The sequence below is a fragment of the Aquarana catesbeiana genome, linkage group LG05 (genome assembly GCF_042186555.1).
Source record: "Aquarana catesbeiana isolate 2022-GZ linkage group LG05, ASM4218655v1, whole genome shotgun sequence".
In the NCBI taxonomy this organism is placed as follows: domain Eukaryota; kingdom Metazoa; phylum Chordata; class Amphibia; order Anura; family Ranidae; genus Aquarana; species Aquarana catesbeiana.
The window spans coordinates 629,509,821-629,534,232 of record NC_133328.1 but is presented as its reverse complement, the minus strand read 5'-3'; the positions used below and the strand labels follow the sequence as shown (position 1 = coordinate 629,534,232).

Sequence of the window (24,412 nt, the reverse complement as noted above, 5' to 3'; positions counted from 1 at the left end):
CTAATGCGTTTCGCCATGGGCACGTGACTTTGTCAAAGGGTAAGAACAGAACACAACCTGGCTTTACTCTTTAACCACTTCAGCCCCGAAAGATTTGGCTATTTAATGACCAGGCCATTTTTTACGATACGGCACTGTGTCGCTTTAACTGACAATTGCGCTGACATGCGACGCTGTACCCAAACAAAATTGACGTCCTTTTTTTCCCACAAACAGAGCTTTCTTTTGGTGGTATTTGATCACATCTGCGGTTTTTATTTTTTGTGCTATAAACAAAAGAAGAGTGACAATTTTGAAAAAAACACAATATCTTTTACTTTTTGCTATAATAAATATCCCACATTTTTCTCAGTTTAGGCCGATATGTATTCTTCTACATATTTTTGGTAAAAAAAAAAAAAAAATCGCAATGAGCGTATATTGATTGGTTTGCGCAAAAGTTATAGCGTCTACAAAATAGGGGATAGATTTCTAGCATTTTTATTATTATTTTTTTTTTTTTGACTAGTAATGGCGATGATCTGTGATTTTTATTGGGACTGCGATATTGCGGCGGACATATCGGACACTTTTGACACATTTTTGGGACCATTGACAATTATACAGCGATCAGTGCTATAAAAATGCACTGATTACTGTATAAATGTCACTGGCAGGAAAGGGGTTAACTTTGTTCCCTCACTGTGTTCTAACTGGGACTTACCAGGGGAAGAGAGAGATCGGCCCCTAGTGGCCACAAAAGGAAGCGACGTAAGGTAACGTCGATTTGCCCAGCAGAGCCAACCTGCCGCAGTAAAACGGCTGGTCGGCAAGTGGTTAAAAAGGAACTTCAGTCCCCCAATATTTTAGCCCCACCCCTCCTTGCCTGCACCTTTGCTTATCTCACATGTGCACAGATGGGCCGATGGCCTCTGTCCGGTTCCCTGTGCATGCGCACACAATGCTGGTGTCTAGGACTTTTATACCTGTGGCATTTGCTCGTGTGCACAGACATCCCCCACATGGCTGCATTTGTGCTGCAGGTTTCTGCTGGGTCCTAAAGACCTGTGGTACATCTCTGCATTTGCAAAAGCCTGTGGCACGCTGCCTAAATAGGTCAGATATCTTTTTTTTTTTTTTATTGAATTTTTATCCAATGGAAGAAGCAGGGTGGGGGGGAGAAGTATTTTTGGGGATTAAGGGCTGCTTTAAATCACCAGGCGGATATAAAAGGCTCAAAAAATTAAACTCTGTATCCATTATAAAATAGTTAAATGTATTTTTTTTTTATATAAGCAGTGTAAGTAGCTCAACTTGACTTGATATTAGCCTCTTGCAGTCCATGTACAGCAGAGCTGAGACTGGGAGGGAGAGAAGCAGCACCAGGAGCCAGTTGTTCTGCAGTGGTCATCAGCTAACAAGTGGCATGCTGATAGGAGGGGAGAGCAGAGAGACCTGCTCATCAGTTGCTTTGCTTGCTTCATCAGTTTGTTGCCAGTTTCGCTTTTCTCTCACATTTTTGGTTGAGGGGCGGAAAAATAGACGGCTGAGTGTTGTTTGATTCCCCACCTCCCTTAAGCTGCGACACGGTTGTACACTTGCCACAGAAAATGTTATACCTCATGTAGAGTATGGTGGGCAGTACTGACGTCAATTGTGACCCATTCAAATAAATTGGGATGCAGCCTTGCTGCACTTGTATGCAATGCACACGGTTGTGTTGCAGAACACAGGCGATGAGGAGGCTGCATATCACCTCCCAGCCACCCTCTGAAAAGTGATCCACTGCAGATCATTTTTCAAAGGGGTGATAAGGGTTGCTGCAAATGTAAACGAACCCTTATTGTTCGATCACAGGCTAGGGGGAGGGATGGGGAGGAACAGAGACAAATCAGGTCTCCTGCCCTTCCAGACAGGACTGTGCTGTGTGGCAGAGCTGTGTAAATCCGAGGACTGAATTGACAAAAATACAAAGCCTTTGGCAGGTAAAAGGGTTCCTATATATGAATTTAATCCAAGTACAGCAATATCTAAAAGATCAGAAAGATATAGCAGAGTGACATGGGCTTGGTAACAAGGTCCATGATGGTGTCAGGCAATGAACTGCAAATGATATAGAACTTACACAGAAGAAATTCCTGGATCAGTTCCACTAGATTCTCCAGGTGGTCCATATGTAGTTCTCTATTGGTCGAAACGTGGCAGAATCTGTCCATGCAGATAGAGAGAGAACATAAGTGTGGTATTATATTGTCCCAAGTGGGAGTAAGTAAGTAGCAAACTAAAATGTATGTACAAATGTTCTAAATACTAAATACACTTTGTGCTTTCTGATAAACAAGGCCGGTGAGACTCCGCTGCATTACTGTGCCAGGACTGGGAACACGGAAGTGCTATTGGAGATGATTACCCATATAGGAGGCGGCTGCATTCAGCAGACCGTGAACAAGCAGGCCAAGGTGAGAACCTAATATAAGGCATACAGGAAGGTCCCTCATATTATAGGACAGTCCCTATTGGGGAGGGGGGTCTCAGACTGAAATTGTTACGCGCTTGGCTGTCATGCTAATGTGCTGGCTTGTATACCCTCTGAGCAAATAAGCTGCAAAAATAATTCATGAGCGGCTTCAGTTGACTTTGTACAGCACTAAAGATGTGAACGTGATATAATTCAATCATAATAATAATGATAATAATTTTAAAGCTAAACTCCGGGCATGTGCTGGCAAGAAGCATGCTGGTAGGAGGAGGGAGTAGAGTGACAGAGAGATGAGCTTATCGCTGTACTGCTCTACCTTTCACTTTTCATTCACGGGTTGTTGTAGGTTGTCCCCATGTGTTGTATGTTGTCCTTATGCGTTGTAGATTGTTCCTGTGTGTTGTAGGTTGTCCCCTTGCGTTGTACTGTACATTGTCCCCATGTGTTGCAGGTTGTCCTTATGTGTTGAAGATTGTCCTCATGTCTTGTAGATTATCCCCATTTATTGTAGATTGTCCCTTGATGTGATGCTTGTTCTATTCCAGAACGGCTGGTCTCCATTACTGGTGGCAGCAGAGAGCGGTCACACTGGAGTGGTGAAGATCCTGATCCAGAATCATGCCAGGGTGGATTTGTTTGATGAGGTAAGATGTCATTGACAGGTTGGGCTGGTGTATAGCATGATAGTGAGAAATCTGTCTTTTGGTTTGAAGAGTATATCTGGGCAAGACCAGGAGAAAGGGATTGGCAGAGGAAGTGGGCGCCATGGGTGCTTCAGCAAGAAAGAGGTTCCAAAGTGTACTCCTGAAGTAGCTCACAGCTAATGGATGAGGGAACCCTTTGGCCATTCAGCCTTGGGTGTTAAAGGATCATATTCCTGTTTTGCAGTCTTTGACCATCTCCTGAAGTATGTCCCCAGTCTCTGACCATCTATCTCGTAACATGTCTTCAACCTCTGACCATCTCCTGAAGTATGTCCCCAGTCTCTGACCATCTATCTCGTAACATGTCTTCAACCTTCGACCATCTCCTGTAGTATGTCTGAAGTCTCTGACCATCTCCTGCAATATGTCGGCAGTCTCTGACAGTTCAATAGCATTACATTTACCAGATATTATGGGTGACCCTTTGTTGACGTCAGGGACATTATTTTAGCCCCCTCCCCCTGCCAGTTTGAGAAAGTTGACCACCATTGTAGATACAATATAATGAAAATTCAATTTTAACATGTTTGTTAAAATAGCTAAACACAAATACTAGTTTTAGTTTTGGATAGAGTAGGTAATGATTAGAACCCTTGTCATTTTCGTTTTTTTTATTTGTGGAAATTGCTACAAAGTAAGAGGAATCTGATGCACCCATTGGAAGATTTCCCCTTACCTCCTATTCGGTGACATCTGCAAAATGGTGGATGTTCCACCACATTATTCCTTTGAGACAATGGTCACCGACACAAATAAAGAGGGAGTATCTACCTAGTTGAGGTTTTCATTGCTGTCTGTGTCCTCACTATGTAAGAAGTAGTAAGGGTGCCACACCAATGGTTGGAGAGTCCAAAATGGTATTTTATTGGTAAAATAAGAAAGCCAACACATTTTAAAGGGTTCAAGTATTTTGTAATCTGAATATGGTGGACCTGATTGGGTTGTAATAACATTTGATTTTATATAGCAAGATCCTTCCACCTATAGTTGGTGCAACATGGAGTTCCACGCTTGTCTGAACCCTCTAAACACATTGGCTTTCTTATTCTACTGATTATTCAATAAAATACCATTTGGAACTCTCCAACTATTGGTGTGGGATGTTTACAGCTTCTTACATGAAGCTGAATTTTATCAAGCCCTCCATACTTTGGTGGTGCTCTGGTATATGTGAGCAGCCTCACTGATGCTAGTCAGTTCAAAACGCTGGATATTACAATAGGAGATCTAGTACCTCCTATGCATGGACCTAGGAATAAAAACCTGACAGGGTTCTAACCCCTCTACACGCCACCCATAAACCAATAGAAAAAGTGTTAGCGAACAGGGGATACACTGTTCTACACTCTGTCCAAAACCAAAAGCAAGGGTTTTAGCTGATGGGAGTTCGAATCTTTCTTTACTTTATCCAAAACTGGCTATACATACACTTTATAGATTAGAAAGGCCCACCAGATAATGAAATGCTTCATCCTCTGCAGCACGGCAAAGCAGCCCTACACCTTGCTTGTGAGAACGGCCACGACAAGATGGCGGATATCCTGCTGAGGCACAAGGCTTTCGTGAATGCCAAAACCAAACTGGGCCTGACGCCGCTTCACCTGTGCGCTGAAAACGGCTGCAATCACCTTGTTAAGCTGCTGGTGGAAAATTACCTCGCCAGTATTGACGCCATGTCCTTGGTAAGCAACATACCTTGCAAGCTATAAAATATGAATCCCTCATCAGGAACCATTCAGAATTAATTTATTGGGCCGTTACTAGAAATCGTGGGGCCCCATGCTGCCTGCCTGATAGGGCCCCCCTTCCTTTTTGGGTAAGGCCAAAGGTTTGCTCAGAACTATTAAAGCTACAGCCTGCCCCAGCGAATTGATATAGAAGAGGAGACTGGAATTTTAATTTAATTGTTGGTAGCCCCACGACAGGGAAGATTGGGCTCCATTTACACTTGTGTGACTTCTTTTATGACTTTGAACATCAAAGTTGCATTGCAAGTGGCAGCCCATTTTTTTTTTTTCAATGGCAGCCATTCAAATTAGTGTGACTTAAAGTTGCAATGACTTTTGATGCGACTTTGGCCCAGAGAATGTAAAGTCAGATCACAGTCGAACCAAAAGTCGCATAAAGGCACACTGGACATGTGCACTGACAAAAAATTAGTTCTTTTTCGTTTTCATTTCATTGGTTTTTTTGCTTTTTTCGAAAATTTGGAAATCCGAGAATTCGGATTTTAAGATTTCGGAATTTTGAATTTTTGAATTTCCGAATTTCCGAATTTTCAGATTTTTGGAATTCGAAAATTCAGAAATTCAAAAATCTGAAAAAAAAGAAAGAAAATCCATAACATTCAAAATAATAACTAACTATTAAATTATAGGTATTGGAATTTCCTTTCAAATTTGGCTGTTTGTGAATGCATAGCTCCCAACTGTCCCTGATTTTGAAGGACTGTCCCTGATTTGGAGCAATGTCCCTCTGTCCCTCATTCCTCCTCATTTGTCCCTCATTTTGGTCTGATCTATATAGTTGTATATAAAATGCACTTTTTATCTATCAAAAGGTGTTTTCCAGTGCTAAATCTTTTATCTGATTTCTAAATTGCTGCATTTGTAACATCCAAAAGCCAATATAAAGGAATAGTAGTGGTAAAAAAAAGCACTTGTGGGTTTAACCAATCTTGCTTTTTTGTACAATTTTCCTTTAAGGGGGTGTGGCAAGTGGTGTGTCCTATGCCTGCATACTTTTGTTGATATCGTAGGTGTCCCTCATTCCCATCTCAAAAAGTTGGGAGGTATGTGAATGTAACAAATACAAATTTATCTAAAGTTACGAATTATCCAAAATAACGAATGCCGCATCTAACAAATTAATAATAAATAATAATAATAAAAAGGTTTTATTATTATTATTATTGTTATTTATTATTTTTAGATCGTTATGTTACATTCGTTTAGATACGGCATTCGTTATTTCAGATAATTTGTTCAAATATGTTCACTAACAGCCAAATTTGAAAGGAAATTCCAATACCTATAATTTAATATTTAGTTAGTTATTTCAGATTTTCAGGTTTTCGAATTTTCAGATTTTCATTCTTTTGAATGTTCAGATTTTTATTCTTATTTTTGGATTGTCAAATTTCCAAATTTCGAATTTTCCAATTTCCGAATGTCCAAAATTTTGGACATTCGGAAATTTGGAAATTAACAAATTTGTCAAAATTCGTTAAACGAATTGCACATGTCTAGTAAATGGAGCCTTACGCCTTCTGCTCTAGAAAATGAGTAAATAGTCTCATCTTTGTCCCTGGGCCCCTGCTGCTTAACTGATGGGACTAGGGACTTTTTATTGAATTGCTGTAATTCATGACACATGGGATTATTGTGCACGCACCCAAAGGTATTTAAAGAATCTTGTCTCTGCCCCTTAACCCCCTGCTTAACTGATAGGGCCCGGGTCCTGCTCTGAAGGGTTGGTTCTACCCCCCTATCTGTGGCTCTGCTCATCAATAAATGGACAGTATGGTTGAGATTACTGGATTTGAGTTGTGGGTGGAAGCTGACAGGCTGAGCCAGGCTACCCATCCACCAGAAGAAACCTGAAAGGTGGCTTCAGTTAAAAGTGAGTAATAACATGAAAGCCTTGAATCCTGCTGACATTGGCACCATTATTTTGGGAGCTGCCAGATGCTAGTTCAATGGTGGAAATGGAAATCCAGCAGCTTCAGATCTTTGAGCCTCTGACCTGGAAAAAAGGTGTACAGACCAGGACCTCTGCCTTCACTGTCTGCATGCTTGTTCCAGGTCAGCAACTGAAGCCAGAGACAGCCAGGCACTTAGTATTTCAGAAATGGTGGTCTCATATTTCTCCGTACTGGTTTCTTTTTTAATATTAGGATGCACAGGCAGACCAGACATGGCTTCGGCCGGGTACAGCCGTGTCAGCGCTAAGTAGAGGATAAAGTGGTTTACATATTTTTCCTCTGTCTGTATACACAAGACAAATACAGAGGCAAATTATAAATGTGAACGCCATAACACAGCCAAACTGTAACTGTGCCCGAGAATGATTTTATGATAAACTGCCACCGCGTTTTTAATCTTCGACGCCCGCTGTCTCTGATTCCTTCTGCAGACCAAAAGAACGCCTCTCCACCTCGCCGCCGGGAATGGTCAGCTGGACGTCTGTAACAGCTTGCTGAACATGAAGGCGGATGTCAACGCTACCGACATAGTAAGGTCACTTAGAAGCACTGAGCTCCAAAAAAATGCAAAACGCCAGGCCCAACCTGGGACTTCATCCACTCAGGCGCTTGCCAGAATAGCTGATGTGCCTGAAAATCTCAAGGCAAAGTACACACCAATAGAAAAAAGAAAGAAATGGCTGCACATACAGAACTTCCGATTGCCTTTTATTTTGTTTCACACATACATCTTGTGCTTAATCATTTGGTAATGATTAAGCACAAGACGTACAGTATGTGTGAAACGCGTCTACGTGGCCACAGGTTGGTGTCTTTGGTGTTATCTTTGTGAAACAAAATAAAAGGCAATCTGAAGTTCTGGATGTGCAGCTATTTCTTTCTTCTTTCCAAGTTTCCCACAGAGGCGGGCCGGGGCTAGCACTCTGCGAGATACTCCAATCAGTCTTATCTCTATACACCTGGAGCAGCGTTTTTTTTTCTTGTAGACACCAATAGAAAGAGTGCCAGACCCAATGCTAAAAGAGTCAAAGTCGCATTAAAGTGGAATTAAATCTCCACAATAAAAAAAAAAAAAAAGACACCCCCCCCCCCGTGAGCTTTATACCATGATGTACTAGTATGTACAGCATATGTGCACATTATGGCTGACTTACCTGGCAAACGATCCCCTCCAGCGCTGCTTTTCTTCTGGTCTTCCTTTTGGGTTAGGACTCTTTGGCCATTCGACTGGCCAGGCCATGATGACGCCACTTCTGTGTGAGTCACATAGTCACAGCACAGGGCCACACCGTATATGTAGCAGCTCAGTGTTCACAGATGCTGACAGGCTGGGAGAGGGGTTTATGGGCCAATAGGGTCTCTTATGTCATAAAAATGTTACCTGTCAGAATTTTTATTTTATTTTTTAGGTTTACCTCTTTATTAATAGTTTGCATTCTCGCTTCATCAGGGCTTAAGATGAAGTTAGATACTTGAATCGACTTTCCACTATTGATCTGGTGGAAGTGATGTTACTGGATAAGGAGAATCAGTAACCAGTAAAGCCAGTGTCAGTGATAACAGATAAAACTTTTTGACAGATGCCAGGGTTGTGATGGGGACCTCTGCATCCTCACAATGTAGGACTGCTGGTCTTGCATTGTACATGATGATGCCAGAAAACCTGTGACTGATGGAGCACCGAAGACAAGGGGCTTTGGGGGGACCAATCACATGGACAGAAGGAGATCCTGCAGGGATAAGGTAAGTAATTCTGCATTTTAAGGGCCCTTGCACACAGGGTCATCCAACTTCAGTGCATCCCTCCCAGGACACATTTTTGTCTATGGTATCATTAGGTCATTTGCACACTTGTCCAGCTGCACTGCATCCCTCCCAGCGTTTTCCTGCACCTGGCAAAATTTACAGCAAGCTGTGGCTGGGCTGTACACTATTCACTCAGGGATTAAGGTCGGGAACCAAGGTCTTCTGCCCCATCCATCTGCAACTTGACATAGACTTTGACAGGCTGCCTGCATTGGGGCTGAACGCTGCACCTGTCCCTCCTGGCCGGGTGCACTAAATCACTGGGAGGGACACATTACATCTGGACCTGGACAGCCCTGTGCGTCAGAGGTTTAATGGTACCCTAGGCCAAAATGAGCATTTAATCCTCACAGTGTGGGGGGGAGCCCAACTGTAAGAGTAGTTTTGGACTTTCTCCAGAGTTCGGCTTCAACCCTTGAAGAGATTGTAAGGGTTCGTTTTTATTTATTTATTTTAAATAACAAACATGTCATACTTAGCTCCACTGTGCAGCTCATTTTGCACTGAGTGGCCCCAAACCTCATCTTCTGGGGTCCCCCGGTGACTCCTTCCCACATCAGATAACCCCCTAGGAGAAGAGGGACAAATAAGGAGGAAAGAGGAACATTTCCCAAAATCAGGGACAGTCCCTCGAAATCAGGGACAGTTGGGAGCTATGCATATCTGTAGCACCCTCCTAGGTAGGTGCTAGAAGAGAGTATAGTTTTTGATCTTTCTGCTTACCAGGAAGATGGTCAGGTAAAACTTAGAGTGCTCTCTGCCTACTAGGGAGCAGGATCTATTGGTTAGGTGTGCTCAGGTGCAGCTCAGCTTGTTTGACTGTCCCTTACAGGTCTAATTGGGAGGCATATTGGACAGTGGGACCTGACAAGTGAGTGCACAGGCTTTGTTACAGTCCTGGCAATTGGCAGAGAAGAAGTGCTACATTGCATGCTGGGATACTGTATTAAAGCCCCGGGCGCATGTGCTCAGAGTTAGTTGAGCCGGGGAACAGAGTCCAGGAGGGAGGAGGCGGCTGCCCTATTCTCCGCGGAGGTGGTTGCGCGGCCCTGGATGGTTGACCCAGGGGCCTAGAGAGAGAGAGAAGCTGAACCCAGAGGTCCTGCAGAGCTGACTGGAAGGGAGACACCAGGAAGGATCTGGTTTTGACCCTCTTTTAGGTTTTAATTACTCCAAAGCAGATCAGTCAGATTTCCCCTGATGAAGCGGCACAAGGAGCGATACGTGTTATTATTCTGCACTGACCCGAGACACTCTACCCTTTTCTGCAAGTTTGACACATAACTTATTTTTTTTTTATTTGGTTATTATTAATATTATTATTAAACAGGATTTATATAACGCCAACAGATTGTGCAGCGTTTTACAAAATAAGGGAGACAGTAGAGTTACAGTACCATTTAAGACAAGAGGGTTAGGAGGGTCCTGCACATGAGAGCTTACAGTTTAAAAAGGAGTTGGCATAATTCATGGGGTTTTTGGGTTTGGTTTTGTAGCGACATGTGTGGACATCATTTTGGTATTTAGTGTCCTATTTTATTGGTTGCACATGTATTTTTTAATAACTTGAGCTCCTTGGCAGTTGATGCCCTCTTACAGGGACTGGTGTATTGATATTTTTGTTGTGTAGAAGTTGAGTGCTTTAAAGGAAAAGTTCACCTCTACTGAAAAAATAATGCACATGTCTTTGCAAAAAAAAAAAAAGTGCATTTATTATTCCTTCCTGCAGAAGGCTGGAAAGGTTTGTACCCATGATCAGTGGACCAGAGGGGCAATCTCAGGCTTCTGCAGACAAGCCTGTAGATGGGGTGCAGTATGGTACAGCTGCAATTATAGCTGTACAGTATGGTACAGCTGCAATAACCAAATGGGAGGAAAGAACTTTTATTGAAATTATGTAAGACAGTTCACAATAAACCCAGTGGGAAGGCAGCTCCAACTGGGAACACTCATAGGTCCAACAGCGTGCAGAGAGCAGGTTTCAGCCGACTGACGGTGCCTCTTAGGAAGGTTAGAATGCCGCTTGGCCATCTCGCGCCCAAGTGGGAAGATCTCCAGAGAAGTTGCAAGCCCTATGCTTTCCATCCTCATCAGGAACCTTTCCCTACCGCTAGTTCTGTGCCTACCAAACGGGGTACCTGTCCCTATGCTACCCACTCACGAAATGCACGCCAAGCCTGGGAGCCAGGGCCTTAAATAGGTTCTGCCTGACCCAAGATGGTTGCTAGGGTCACATGGGATGGCAGCATCCAAAGGGATAGCTTCCCAGTGACCCAGGAAATCATAGAGAAACCATGTTCTTCTTGACTTCCTCTCCAACTGTAATGCCACTGCGGGAGAGTGCCACCTACAGTGAAGAGAGTAGACTGCACCTACCTACATTATGAAAATTTAGGGCACTGAAGTTTGTTGTGTCTCACCATTTTATTCTCCAGTGTGTTAAACAGGTTTTAGGCAGTCATATCTCTGGTAGTAATAGTCTTACGTTTCCCTGACTTCACTGATGGGAAATACAAAATGTTACAGATATAAGTGGAAATGTAATAGAAGGTTGATCTTTCAATCTCTGTGAAATTGCCCATGCTGTCTTCAATATTGGAAGCCAGATCTCCATAATCAGACAGCAGTGTTGAGCCCTTCCCTTCTCCATTCAAATCTAGGTGTGCCTGTAGATACACTTTAATGGGCATTTGTCTTTACTCGGCGGCCGTGTAGGAAGTATGTGAAGAATGTGGATTCCTCTCTGGTGATTGTGAGTCTTCAGAGAGCCCAGATGTATACAGTAACACGTGTGTGCGCAACGTTTGTTGTTCTCAGTGACGCACGTCGCCTGCATAATATGTGCTGGGTGACCTCAGAACCAACACCTCTTATGCAAGTGTCATCTCAGACATGAAAGTACCACCGGCCTGACACGCTAAGTATCCCTTCCTGTATTGTTGGCCCTGCAGGAGATCAGACGTCTGCGGAGGACTTCCCTTTGTGCTGCTCCCTTTCCTCCCTCTGATTGTTCTGAGCCACCAATTCTCAAATTGTGGCCTTGATGTTTACCCGAAAAATGCAGAGAGAATTTCCTCCATCGTCTTCTCACTATAGTAGGCTATTGCCAATTTGAGGACTCTTTATGCCTTAACGGGAATACACAGGTACAGTATCTTACAAAAGTGTGTGCACCCCTCACATTCTTGTAAATGTTTTATTATATCTTTTCATGTGACAACACTGAAGAAATGACACTTTGCTACAATGTAAAGTAGTGAGTGTACAGCTTGTATAACAGTGTAAATTTGCTGTCCCCTCAAAATAACTCAACACACAGCCATTAATATCTAAACCGCTGGCAACAAAAGTGACTACACTCCTAAGTGAAAATGTCCAAATTGGGCCCAAAGTGTCAATATTTTCTGTGACCACCATTATTTTCCAGCACTTAGAAATTGGGCCCAATTAGGCATTTTCCCTCCCCGGTGTCATGTGACTCATTAGTGTTACAAGGTCTCAGGTGTGAATGGGGAGCAGGTGTGTTCAATTTGGCGTTATCGCTCTCACGCTCTCATACCGGTCACTGGAGGTTCAACATGGCACCTCATGAAGATGGCCTAGGCTATAAGAAGATTGCCAAGACCCTGAAACTGAGCTGCAGCATGGTGGCCAAGACCATACAGCGGTTTAACAGGACAGGTTCCACTCAGAACAGGCCTCGCCATGGTCGACCAAAGAAGTTGAGTGCACGTGCTCAGCATCATATCCAGAGGTTGTCTTTGGGAAATAGATGTATGAGTGCTGCCAGCATTGCTGCAGAGGTTGAAGGGGTGGGGGGGGTCAGCCTGTCAGTGCTCAGACCATACGCCGCACACTGCATCAAATTGGTCTGCATGGCTGTCGTCCCAGAAGGAAGATGATGCACAAGAACCTGCGCACAGTTTGCTGAAGACAAGCAGACTAAGGACATGAATTACTGGAACCATGTCCTGTGGTCTGATGAGACCAAGATAAACTTATTTGGTTCAGATGGTGTCAAGCATGTGTGGCGGCAACCAGGTTAGGAGTACAAAGACAAGTATGACTTGTCTACAGTCAAGCATGGTCATGGGAGTGTCATGGTCTTGGGCTGCATGAGTGCTGCCGGCACTGAGGAGCTACAGTTCATTGAGGGAACCATGAATGCCAACATGTACTGTGACATACTGAAGCAGAGCATGATCCCCTCCCTTCGAAGACTGGGCGCAGTATTCCAACATGATAACGACCCCAAACACACATCCAAGACGACCACTGCCTTGCTAAAGAAGCTGAGGGTAAAAGTAATGGACTGGCCAAGCATTTCTCCAGACCTAAACCCTATTGAGCATCTGTGGGGCATCCTCAAATGGAAGGTGGAGGAGTGCAAGGTCTCTAACATCCACCAGCTCCGTGATGTCATCATGGAGGAGTGGAAGAGGACTCCAGTGGCAACCTGTGAAGCTCTGGTGAACTCCATGCCCAAGAGGGTTAAGGCAGTGCTGGAAAATAATGGTGGTCACAGAAAATATTGACACTTTGGGCCCAATTTGGACATTTTCACTTAGGGGTGTACTCACTTTTGTTGCCAGCAGTTTAGACATTAATGGCTGTGTGTTGAGTTATTTTGAGGGGACAGCAAATTTACACTGTTATACAAGCTGTACACTCACTACTTTACATTGTAGCAAAGTGTCATTTCTTCAGTGTTGTCACATGAAAAGATAGAATAAATTATTTACAAAAATGTGAGGGGGTGTACTCACTTTTGTGAGATACTGTATATACCATGGTGTAACGCTACAGCAACATGGAGCCAATCATTACTGACTTCTCATTCGGGAAGTGCTAAGTGCTTTGAGTTGCTAACCTGGGAAAAGTACAATATAAATAGTTTTGAATTTGCAGATCTCTATACTGGTTCTGAATCACCGAAGATAGAAGTTCCACATAACAGCCAGGCAACTAGCAGGGATGGATAAAATGAGAGTTTCTGTTTCCCCGAAATTTGGATAAGATTTTGGTAAACTTTTTCCATTTTTTTGTGAAATACACGGTCATGGGGAAGGCAAAATGTAGGTAGTTTATGGCGGTTTTTAAGTTAAATGGACACAGAAGCCCCGTTGTGTCCTGGACCTGTTCTTTTACCAAAAAGACAGCCCACCATTGGCCATTTTTAATTTGTTTTTAACATAAAGAAAAATGAAGCATAAAAATAAAGCTCACATGCACATCGTTAGGTTTACTGTACTGGGAGTTTTATCCTGTAGTCGAAGACTGCATGGTTCTCTTTGCAATATCTGCACTGATCATATGTTTATTGTAAATGCAGACAGTCCCACTTAGGACGTGTTCAATAGGATTTCAGTAGATCCACCAGAATGGCTTATTTTGGTGTCTACTGTAATAAACGTTGTTATTATCCTTGTGGTTTGATTAGCACAGGGGTAGGCAAACCTGGAGAGGTGGAAAATCTATCTGAGCAACATGGAAACGAGCAGGTGACAGTAGTATGTAACAAAGTGCAGAGGTTAGTACTATGTAGATCAGATTACAGGTATCAGGAGTAAGTAACACAGTTTGCAAGAGTAAATAATGCAGCGGTCAGCACTATGTAACTCAGAATGCAGAGGTCAGCACTATGTAACGCAGAATGCAGAGGTCAGCACTATGTAATGCAGAATGCAGAGGTCAGCACTATGTAATGCAGAATGCAGAGGTCAGCACTATGTAATGCAGAATGCAGAGGTCAGCACTATGTAACGCAGAATGCAGAGGTCAGCACTATGTAACGCAGAATGCAGAGGTCAGCACTATGTAACGCAGAATGCAGAGGTCAGCACTATGTAACGCAGAATGCAGAGGTCAGCACTATGTAACGCAGAATGCAGAGGTCAGCACTATGTAACGCAGAATGCAGAGGTCAGCACTATGTAACGCAGAATGCAGAGGTCAGCACTATGTAACGCAGAGTACAGAGGTCAGTAGTATGTAACGCTGAGTGCAGAGGTCAGTAGTATGGCAAAATGCAGGAATCAGGAGTAAGTAACACAATTTGCAAGAGTAGATAAAGCAGAGGTCAGTAGTATGTAGGGCAAAATGCAGGGATCAGGAGTAAGTAACACAGTTTGCAAGAGTAAATATTGTGAAGGTCAGTAGTATGTAACGTAGAATGCAGAGGTTTGTAGTATGTAACGCAGAGTGCAGAGGCTGATTGTATAGAGTGCAGAGGTCGGTAGTATGTAACGCAGAGTACAGAGGTCGGTAGTATGTAACGCAGAGTACAGAGGTCGGTAGTATGTAACGCAGAGTACAGAGGTCGGTAGTATGTAACGCAGAGTACAGAGGTCGGTAGTATGTAACGCAGAGTACAGAGGTCGGTAGTATGTAACGCAGAGTACAGAGGTCGGTAGTATGCAGGGCAAAATGCAGGGATGAGGAGTAAGTAACACAGTTTGCAAGAGTAAATAATGTAGATGTCAGTAGTAACACAGAATGCAGAGGTCAGTAGTATGTATGTCAGTAGTAATAAAATATTGTAGCATGCAGAAGACAATGGTATGTAACAGAGTGCAGAGGTCAGTAGTATGTAGGGCAGAATGCAGGGGTCAAGAGCAAGTAATGCAGTTGCCAATGGGCAAAAGTAAGTAGCACAGAGGTCAGAAGTAAGTAACAGAGTGCATAGGTCAGTATCAATTAACACAGAATGCAGATGTCAGCAGTATGTAATGCAGAGATCAGTACTAAGTAACAGAGTGCAGTGGTCTATCAGTAACACAGAGTGTGTAGTTCAGTAGTATGTAACGCAGATTGCAGAAGTCAGTAGTATGTAACGCAGAGCTCAGAGGTTATTAGTATGTAGGGCAGAATGCAGAGATCGGGAGTGAGTAATGCAGATTGCAGTGGTCAGGAGTAAGTAATGTAAGAGTGCAGGGGTCAGTAGTACATAGGACAGAATGCAGGCATCACTAGTATGGCAGCGTGCAAGGGTCTTGAGTGCAGAGGTCAGAAGTAAGTAACATAGAGTGCAGGGGTTATTAGTATATAACACAGAGTGCAGGGATATTAATATGTACTGCAGGGTGAGTAGTATGTAATGCAGAGCCCAGGGGTCACAAATAATACAGAGTGCAAAGGTCAGTAATTCATAACACACAGTGCAGAGGTTGGGGGTAACTATAACACATCTCCCCTCCACAAACAGAAATACCCCCCTTCCAATACAAATATCTTGCTAAAATGGCCCATAGGACAAGTTATTCTCCCTCCAGACCCAGCAGAGTAAGTTAATTCCCTCACAGGTCTCCCCTTACGTAGCTGTGTATATGATAAGTTGGAGCCAAGGAGGAACCTAGGATTTCCCTCAGCTCTGCAATGCCTATTGCCGCTTTTATCTGAGGTTTGAGTGGGGTCAGGAGCTGGTCCCTGGCTCAGTGGGCACTCAATCTACCTGTCACATGACCATGGTCAACATGTAGATCAACAACCTGTTGCTGACCCCCGGTCTAGTTGATCTTGAGGGTACTGTTTGTTTTTTCTTAACAATAACAAACCATCATTTTAAGCCACTAAAATGTATCTAAGATTTTTCTGTATGTCCTTGTGTTTTGTCCCAATGTCAGCATGGACAGACGGCGCTCCACCTGGCTGCGGAAAATGACCACTCTGAAGTCGTTAAACTGTTCCTGAAACACCGGCCTGAGCTAGTGACATCCGCCAACATGGACGGCTCCACATGCGCCCACATTGCAGCCGCCAAGGGCAGCGTCGCTGTCGTCAAAGAGCTGCTCAAGTTCAACAGTAGCGGTGTGACAACAGCACGTAATAAGGTGCGTATCTTCCAGAATATCACTCTGCACATACAACGCACTGTATACCCTGATCTGGACTGACAGGACGAGGCGGAAATTTTCAATTGCAAATGCAGGAAAAGTCGCATAGTAAATATGAATCTATTGTTAGATCATGGCTTCCTTTGTAAGTTCCCCCATCTCCCCAGCAGGAACTCAGATGGCAATAAAAACATGACAGGCATTCTAATTCTTTTCCCTAATCCATTCAAACCAAAAATGTTATATACAGTATCTCACATAAGTGAGTACACCCCTCACATTTTTGTAAATATTTTATTCTATCTTTTCATGTGACAACACTGAAGAAATGACACTTTGCTACAATGTAAAGTAGTGAGTGTACAGCTTGTATAACAGTGTAAATTTGCTGTCCCCTCAAAATAACTCAACACACAGCCATTAATGTCTAAACCGCTGGCAACAAAAGTGAATACAGAGGCCAGTGGGGAACAGCTGCAGCATTACAATGATTCTGCAGCCATAGAGATGAGTATGTATGTTTTTTTTTGGATTCCCACACTTCTTTAGCATTACCCTTCACTGGGTACACCTGAATAAGGTCTGATAGGTTGAAAGGACCATGGATTTACGCTATATGGCCACATGCGCCCATCACACTTACATGAGCTTGTTTGAAACCCCATTCTGAAACCATGGCTATTAATACAGAGTTGACTTTTTACAAGATTTTGGAGTGTATCTATGGGAATATGTGCCCATTATGAAAAAAGGAACTTTTGTGAGGTCAAGTACTGATGTTGGGTGAGAAGACCTGATTTGCCTTCCACTTCATCACGAAGGTGTTCATCAGTGGTGGCTGGTGCTCCAATGGTGGGGGTAGGGCAGCAGATGGACCTGACCATGGACCCCCCCGTCACTCCAGCCCCCCCCCCGCACTATACCCAAACCCCCCCCAGTCGCCGGCTCACTTACCCTGTGCGCCCGGTGCTCAGCACATGGGAATGCCTGCTGCTGGCGGAGAATGAATGGATTCGAGCAGAGCAGGGAGGAGGAGATCGGCTCTCCCCTGTGTTTGAAACCATCGGTGGCGGCTTCCTGGCTTCCCCTTTTGTCTCCTTCGTGTCCCGGTCTCCGTATCCCCCCTCCGTTTTTTCCTCCCGGCCAATCGTGTCTTCGGACTCCCGACCAATGGGGTCTTAGGAGTCCGATTGGCTGGAAGGAGAAACAGGAAGACATTAGCAAATATTAATTCGCTAATGTCACACAAGTGGCCTTTTTTTTAAGCCTCGGGCTCTAATCATGTGCTTCTGAAAAAAAAAACCCTATTGAAATCCATGCGTCTGGTGCTCCTATGAACGGGCCGCCACTGGTGTTCAGTAGGGTTGAGGTCAGGAATCCATGCAGGGCTCTTGGGTTCCTCAACACCAAACCCATCAAACCATGTCTTTATGGAGCTGGCTTTGTACACAGATGTACAGTTGTGCTGGAACAGAAAAGGGTCTTCTCCAAACTGTATCCACGAGCTTGGAAGTGCTTAATTGTCTAAAATGTCTTTGTATTCAACATTTAAGCCACCCATGGATGCTTCAAATCTTGGCCGATTAAGCAGGGACAAGATTCAAACCATCTATGGGCAGGCTGATTCTACCCAAGTCAATCCATCGATTGATTTGGGTACAACCATCATGGTAGATTTTCAGCATGCGATTATCACTGTGTTCTACCAGCAGGGGCAGTGGACAGGGACCGGAAGTGACGTGTGTGCGTAGCTCCGCCTTACGCGTTTCGTCACATTCTTTGAGCCCTGGTTTACACTGGAGCGTTTTGGCATGCGATTAGACATGTCAAATCAGCGGCAATTGCCGTAAATGGTACCATCCTAATCGGTGAGACGCACAGATGTCTCTGAAACCTGCACAGGTGTCTCCAGATGTCTCCATAGGTAGATGGGTGGTAGATACCAACCCGAATCTGCTTTTTAAAAAACGAGCGCTCTAGGTCAGCGTGCATTCCACCAACCGGAGTCTCGCTAAACCGGAAGTGACATGTGTGCGTAGCTCCGCCTTACGCTCTTCGTCACATTCTTTGAGCTCTGGTTCACACTGGAGCGTTTTGGCATGCGTTTTGACATGTCAAATCGGTGACAATTGCCGTAAATGGCACCGCCCTAATCGGTGCGTCGCACAGATGTCTCTGAAACCTGCACAGATGTCTCTGAAATCGTGACTGACATGCGGGAGTGAAATCATGCGAGTACAGCTGAACTCGCACGGCTTCCTTCCCGCAGCTCAGTATGAACCTGGGTTGATTCTGGGAGTTTTTGAAATATCGTACATGTAACTGTGGTCTGACAACTCTGTCCCCTCCTGGAAGTCTGGAAGACATTCCTCCAGCAGCTACTTAGGACTAATGCCGCGTACACACGAGCGGACTTTACGGCAGACTTTGCCCGGCGGACGGAATTTGGTCGGACAATTCGATCGTGTGTGGGCTCCAGCGGACTTTGTTTTCTCAAAAGTTGGACGGACTTAGATTTGAAACATGTTTTAAATTAATCTGTCGAAATCGAGTCCGGTCGAAAAGTCTGCTCGTCTGTATGCTAGTTCGACGGATAAAAAACCACGCTAGGGCAGCTATTGGCTACTGGCTATGAACTTCCTTGTTTTAGTCCGGTCGTACGTCATCACGTACGAATTCGGACTTTGGTGGATTGTGTGTAGGCAAGTCCGTTCATTCAGAAAGTCCGTCGTAAAGTCCATCGAAAAGTCCGCCGAGCAAAGTCTGCCGTAAAGTCCGACCGTGTGTACGCGGCATAAAGCTGAAAAATGCTGTTCTACGTTATTGTAGAAGAATGTATGGAAGAGTATTATAAGAGGAGTGTGAGATCAGGATCCCTTTCCTGATAATATTACATAACAATGGTTAGTGTGTAATGTTTGCCTGTCTGTATAAACACAGCAGAATCCGGAAAATAGTTCCCATTAGTTGTAGGAGATCAATGTTATACATTTACTGTTTTCCCAGGAGTTTCCTCCTTTGAGTTCCTGTAGTCTGCTGCATCTGGATTCTTATCTTTACCCATAAACATTCAATGCAGCTATTCCGAAGAAGTAAGCTTTCTATAATATATACAAGAGCATCTCAAAAAATGAGAATATCATCAAAAAGTTTATTTCAGTAATTCAATTAAAAAAGTGATATATTATATAGATCAATTACACACAGAGTGATACATTTCAAGCATTTCTTTTGTTTAATTTTGATGACTATTACCGTGTACACACGACTGGACTTTCTGTGAAACTAGGTCCGACGTTCTTCCCGCCAGAACGTGACTCGGGTACGACGGGACTAGAAAAGGAAGTCAATCTCGCCGCTTTTATCGGCGAGATTGACACCTTGCGAGCCCCGTCGCGGGGCATACCAGGCCCTTAGGTCTGGTATGGATTTTAAGGGGAACCCTCTACGCCGAAAAAATGGCGTGGGGTCCCCCCCAAAGTCCATTCCAGACCCCGATCCGAGCACGCAGCCCGGCTGGTCAGGAAAGGGAGTGGGGACGAGCGAGCGCCCCCCCCACTCCTGAACCGTACCAGGCCCTCAACATGGGGGGGTGGGTGCTTTGGAGGAGGGGGCGCCCTGCGGGGCCCCCCACCACAAAACACCTTGTCCCCATGTTGATGAGGACAAGGGCCTCTTCCCGACAACCATGGCCGTTGGTTGTCGGGGTCTGCGGGCGGGGGGCTTATCGGAATCCGGGAGCCCCCTATAATAAGAGGGCCCCCAGATCCTGGCCCCCCACCCTATGTGAATGAGTATGGGGTACATGGTAACCCTACCCATTTACCTAGGGAAAAAGTGTCAATAAAAAACACACTACACAGGTTTTTAAAGTAATTTATTACACAGCTCCGGGAGGGTCTTCTTCCGGCTTCGGGGGTCTTCTTCCGACTTCGGTGGTCCCTCCGGTTTCTCTTCTCCCGGCGTCCGGTTGGTTCTTCTCCGTTCTCTCTGGCTTCTTCTCCCGGTGTTCCAGTTCTTCTGCCGGCTCCTCCGCTATCTTCATGCTGCTCTTTTGCTAGCGGGGTCCCAGACTTCTGGCTTCTAGCTTCTGGCTAGGTAAATGGGTAGGGGTACCATGTACCCCATACTCATTCGCATAGGGTGGGGGGCCGGGATCTGGGGGCCCTCTTATTATAGGGGGCTCCCGGATTCCGATAAGCCCCCCGCCCACAGACCCCGACAACCAACGGCCAGGGTTGTCGGGAAGAGGCCCTTGTCCTCATCAACATGGGGACAAGGTGCTTTGTGGTGGGGACCAGCAGACAGACGAACGGGCTTTCCGTCAGGAACTGAGTCCGGCGGACTTACGACGGAAAGATTCGAAACATGCTTCATTTCTAGGTCCGGCAGACTTTTGGGAAAAAAAAGTCAGCGGGAGCCTACACACGATCGGATTGTGCGGTGGACTCTGGTGCGCCGGACCAAGTATGCCGGAAAGTCCGCTCGTGTGTACGCAGCATATGGCTTACAGCTAGTGAAAACCCTAAATTCAGTATCTCAGAAAATTGAATATTGTGAAAAAGTTCAATATTGTAGACACATGGTGTCACACTCTAATCAGATAATTAACTCCTAACACCAGTAAAGGTTTCCTGAGCAATCATGGCGAAGACTGCTGACTTGACAGTTGTCCAGAAGACAGTCATTGACAGCCTCCACAAGGAGGGTAAGTCACAAACAGTCATTGCTAAAGAAGCTGGCTGTTCACAGAGTGCTGTATCCAAGCATATTAATGGAGAGTTGAGTGGATGGAAAAAGTGTGGTAGAAAAAAAGTGCACAGGCAACAGGGATAACCGCAGCCTTGAGAGAATTGTGAAGCAAAGGCCATTCAAGAATTTGGGGAAGCTTCACAAGGAGTGGACTGTGGCTGGTATCATTGCCTGAAGAGCCACCACACACAGACGTATCCAGGACATGGGCTACAACTGTTGCATTCCTTGTGTCAAGCCACTTCAGAACCAGAGACGTCAGAAGCGTCTTACCTGGGCTAAGGAGAAAAAGGACTGGACTGTTGATCAGCGGGACTGTTTTGCAGTGCACAGGTTAATATAGAGTTCCCTGATAGGGGCTGGGGTGGAGCCATGCTTCGAGGAGAGATTAGAGAGATTACTTAAGCAGCCAGGTGAGAGTGGATGGCCTCTAAAGCTGAACACATGGAGAGGTAAGCTGACAGACAAACATTACTGCATAACCATGACATTTCAGAGGTGGGTAGTATTTAATACAGAGTGAATAGGTCAGTAGAATGTAATGTACAGTGCAGATATCATTAGTAAGTAATGCAGAGTGCAGAGGTCAGCAGTATGTAATTCAGAGGTCAGTACTAGGTAATGCAGAGATCAGAGGTCAGTATTAGGCAATGCAGAGATCAGATTTCAGAAGTATGTAACACGAAGTGCAGGGTAAGTAGTAAGTGATGCCGAGGTCATAAGTATGTAACACAGTGTTCAGTGGTGGATAGTATGTTACACAGAGGGGAGGGGTCAGTAGTGTATAATTCAAGATTCAGCAGTCAGTATTATGTAATGCAGAGTCCAGAGGCCAGTATTAGGCAATGCAGAGATCCGACATCAGAAGTATGTAAGATGGAGTGTAGGGGAAGTAGTAAGTGATGCAGAGGTCAGTATTATGTAAGCAGTGTCAGTGGTATGTAACACAGAGATCATAGGTCAATAATATGTTAAGAAGATTGTAGGGGTTAGTAGTTAATGCAGTTCAGAAGTGGATAGTATTTAATACAGAGTGAATAGGACAGGAATGTAATACAGAGTACAGATATCATTAGTAAGTAGTGCAGAGTACAGATATCATTAGTAAGTAGTGCAGGGGTCGGCAGTATGTAATGCAGAGATCAGAGGTCAGTGTTAGGCATTGCAGAGATCAGACATCAGAAGTATGTAACATGAAGTGCAGGGTAAGAAGTAAGTGATGCATAGGTCATACGTATGTAACACAGAGATCAATGGTGGGTAGTATGTACACAGAGTGCAGGGGTCTGTAGTATGTAATACATCATGCAGAAGTTAGTAATAAGTAACGCAGTTAATAAAATATCATCCCCAACACAAGACCCCCCTTCCCCCGGCTCAGGAAAACTCAGGACTTCCTTCAGCTCTGCAATGTCTATATTGTTGCTATTATTTGAGGTCTGAGAGGTAGAGAGCGAGGACAGGAGTTGGAGACAGTCAAAGCGGGTCAGTCGCCATCTACGGTGCCTGTTGATGAGTTAAATAATGATCGATTGATTGCTGGCCTCTTGATATAGAGAAATCGTATTCTGAATGCTATAATTTTCTCTAGAACCATGTTGTGGGCAAATAATTTGATTTTGTCACATGTGGCCAGTACCAGGGGAAGTGCGCACCGTATTCCGAGATCACCTTGTGGTCAGTTTGCATGGACACCATTCCAAGGGATCGAACTCAGAATGTTTACAGCGCAATACACCGCAATACACCGCAATACACTGCAATACACCACAATACACTGCAATACACCACACTACACCGCAATACACCACAATACACCGCAATACACCACAATACACTGCAAAACACCACAATACACCGCAATACACTGCAAAACACCACAATACACCGCAATACACCACAATACACCGCAATACACCGCAATACAGTGCAATACACCACAATACACTGCAAAACACCACAATACACCGCAATACACTGCAAAACACCACAATACACCGCAATACACCACAATACAGCGCAATACAGTGCAATACACCGCAATACAGCGCAATACACCACAATACACCACAATACACCGCAAAACACCACAATACACCGCAATACACTGCAAAACACCACAATACACCGCAATACACCGCAATACACCACAATACAGCGCAATACAGCGCAATACAGCGCAATACAGCGCAATACACCGCAATACAGAGCAATACAGCGCAATACAGCGCAATACAGCGCAATACAGCGCAATACACTGCAATACACTGCAATACACCGCAATACACCGCAATACACCACAATACACATGTGTGCCAAAACTGCTTCACAACATGCGGCCAAATGCATTACACAAACCCTTGTTCACTAATCTCGCACTACTACAGAGAGAGATGGGGAGTCTCTGGGTTCAAAGCCCAAACCCAATCCTTTATGGCAGGATCACCAGGGCCTATTTTTGAAATAATAATATTTGAGATGTCGTGGTTGTGTTTACATCTAATGTAGCGGCAGTATAATCTGGCCTCCATCTCCTGACCGTTCTCCTGTCTGTATTTCCAGACCAATGACTCCACCCCCCTGCACTTGGCAGCGGCGGGGGGACACGCAGGTGTTGTGAAGGTGTTGCTGGAGACCGGAGCGTCGGCATCCGATGAAGATGCAGTAAGTCTGGTTTGGACCCTCTACAAGGGTAAAGATTTCTGTCCCCAGAGCCCACCTTTAAATGATCATTATTTGCTGTAATTTATTTGTCAATTTACGAAAGTGATCACACAGGTAACATTCAGCTAGCACTTTACAGAGGTTATTGGCATGTTATGTAGAATGCAGGGTTCAGGAGTGACTAACACAGAGTGCAGGGTTCAGAAGTAAATAAGACAGTGCAGGAGTAAGAAATAACTACCACAGAGTGCAGTGGTCAGGAGTAACTAACACAGAGTACAGGGGTCAGGAGTAACTAACACAGAGTACAGGGGTCAGGAGTAACTAACACAGAGTACAGGGGTCTGGAGTAACTAACACAGAGTACAGGGGTCTGGAGTAACTAACACAGAGTACAGGGGTCAGGAGCAACTAACACAGAGTACAGGGGTCTGGAGTAACTAACACAGAGTACAGGGGTCTGGAGTAACTACTGCAAAGTGCAGGGCTCAGG

The 24,412-nt window shown here is 44.6% G+C and overlaps 1 protein-coding gene across 1 annotated transcript in view; it reads left to right on the top strand.

Moving 5' to 3' along the window:
- The window catches only part of LOC141145538 (uncharacterized), a 195,931-nt gene that overhangs the window by 122,261 nt on the left and 49,258 nt on the right, over positions 1-24,412 (top strand). Inside the window, exons 15-20 of the mRNA XM_073632305.1 lie at positions 2,322-2,438; positions 3,004-3,102; positions 4,644-4,844; positions 7,297-7,395; positions 16,294-16,500; positions 23,818-23,919. Of these exons, the coding sequence (XP_073488406.1) occupies positions 2,322-2,438; positions 3,004-3,102; positions 4,644-4,844; positions 7,297-7,395; positions 16,294-16,500; positions 23,818-23,919 (825 nt within the window). The remainder of the gene's footprint in view (positions 1-2,321; positions 2,439-3,003; positions 3,103-4,643; positions 4,845-7,296; positions 7,396-16,293; positions 16,501-23,817; positions 23,920-24,412) is intronic.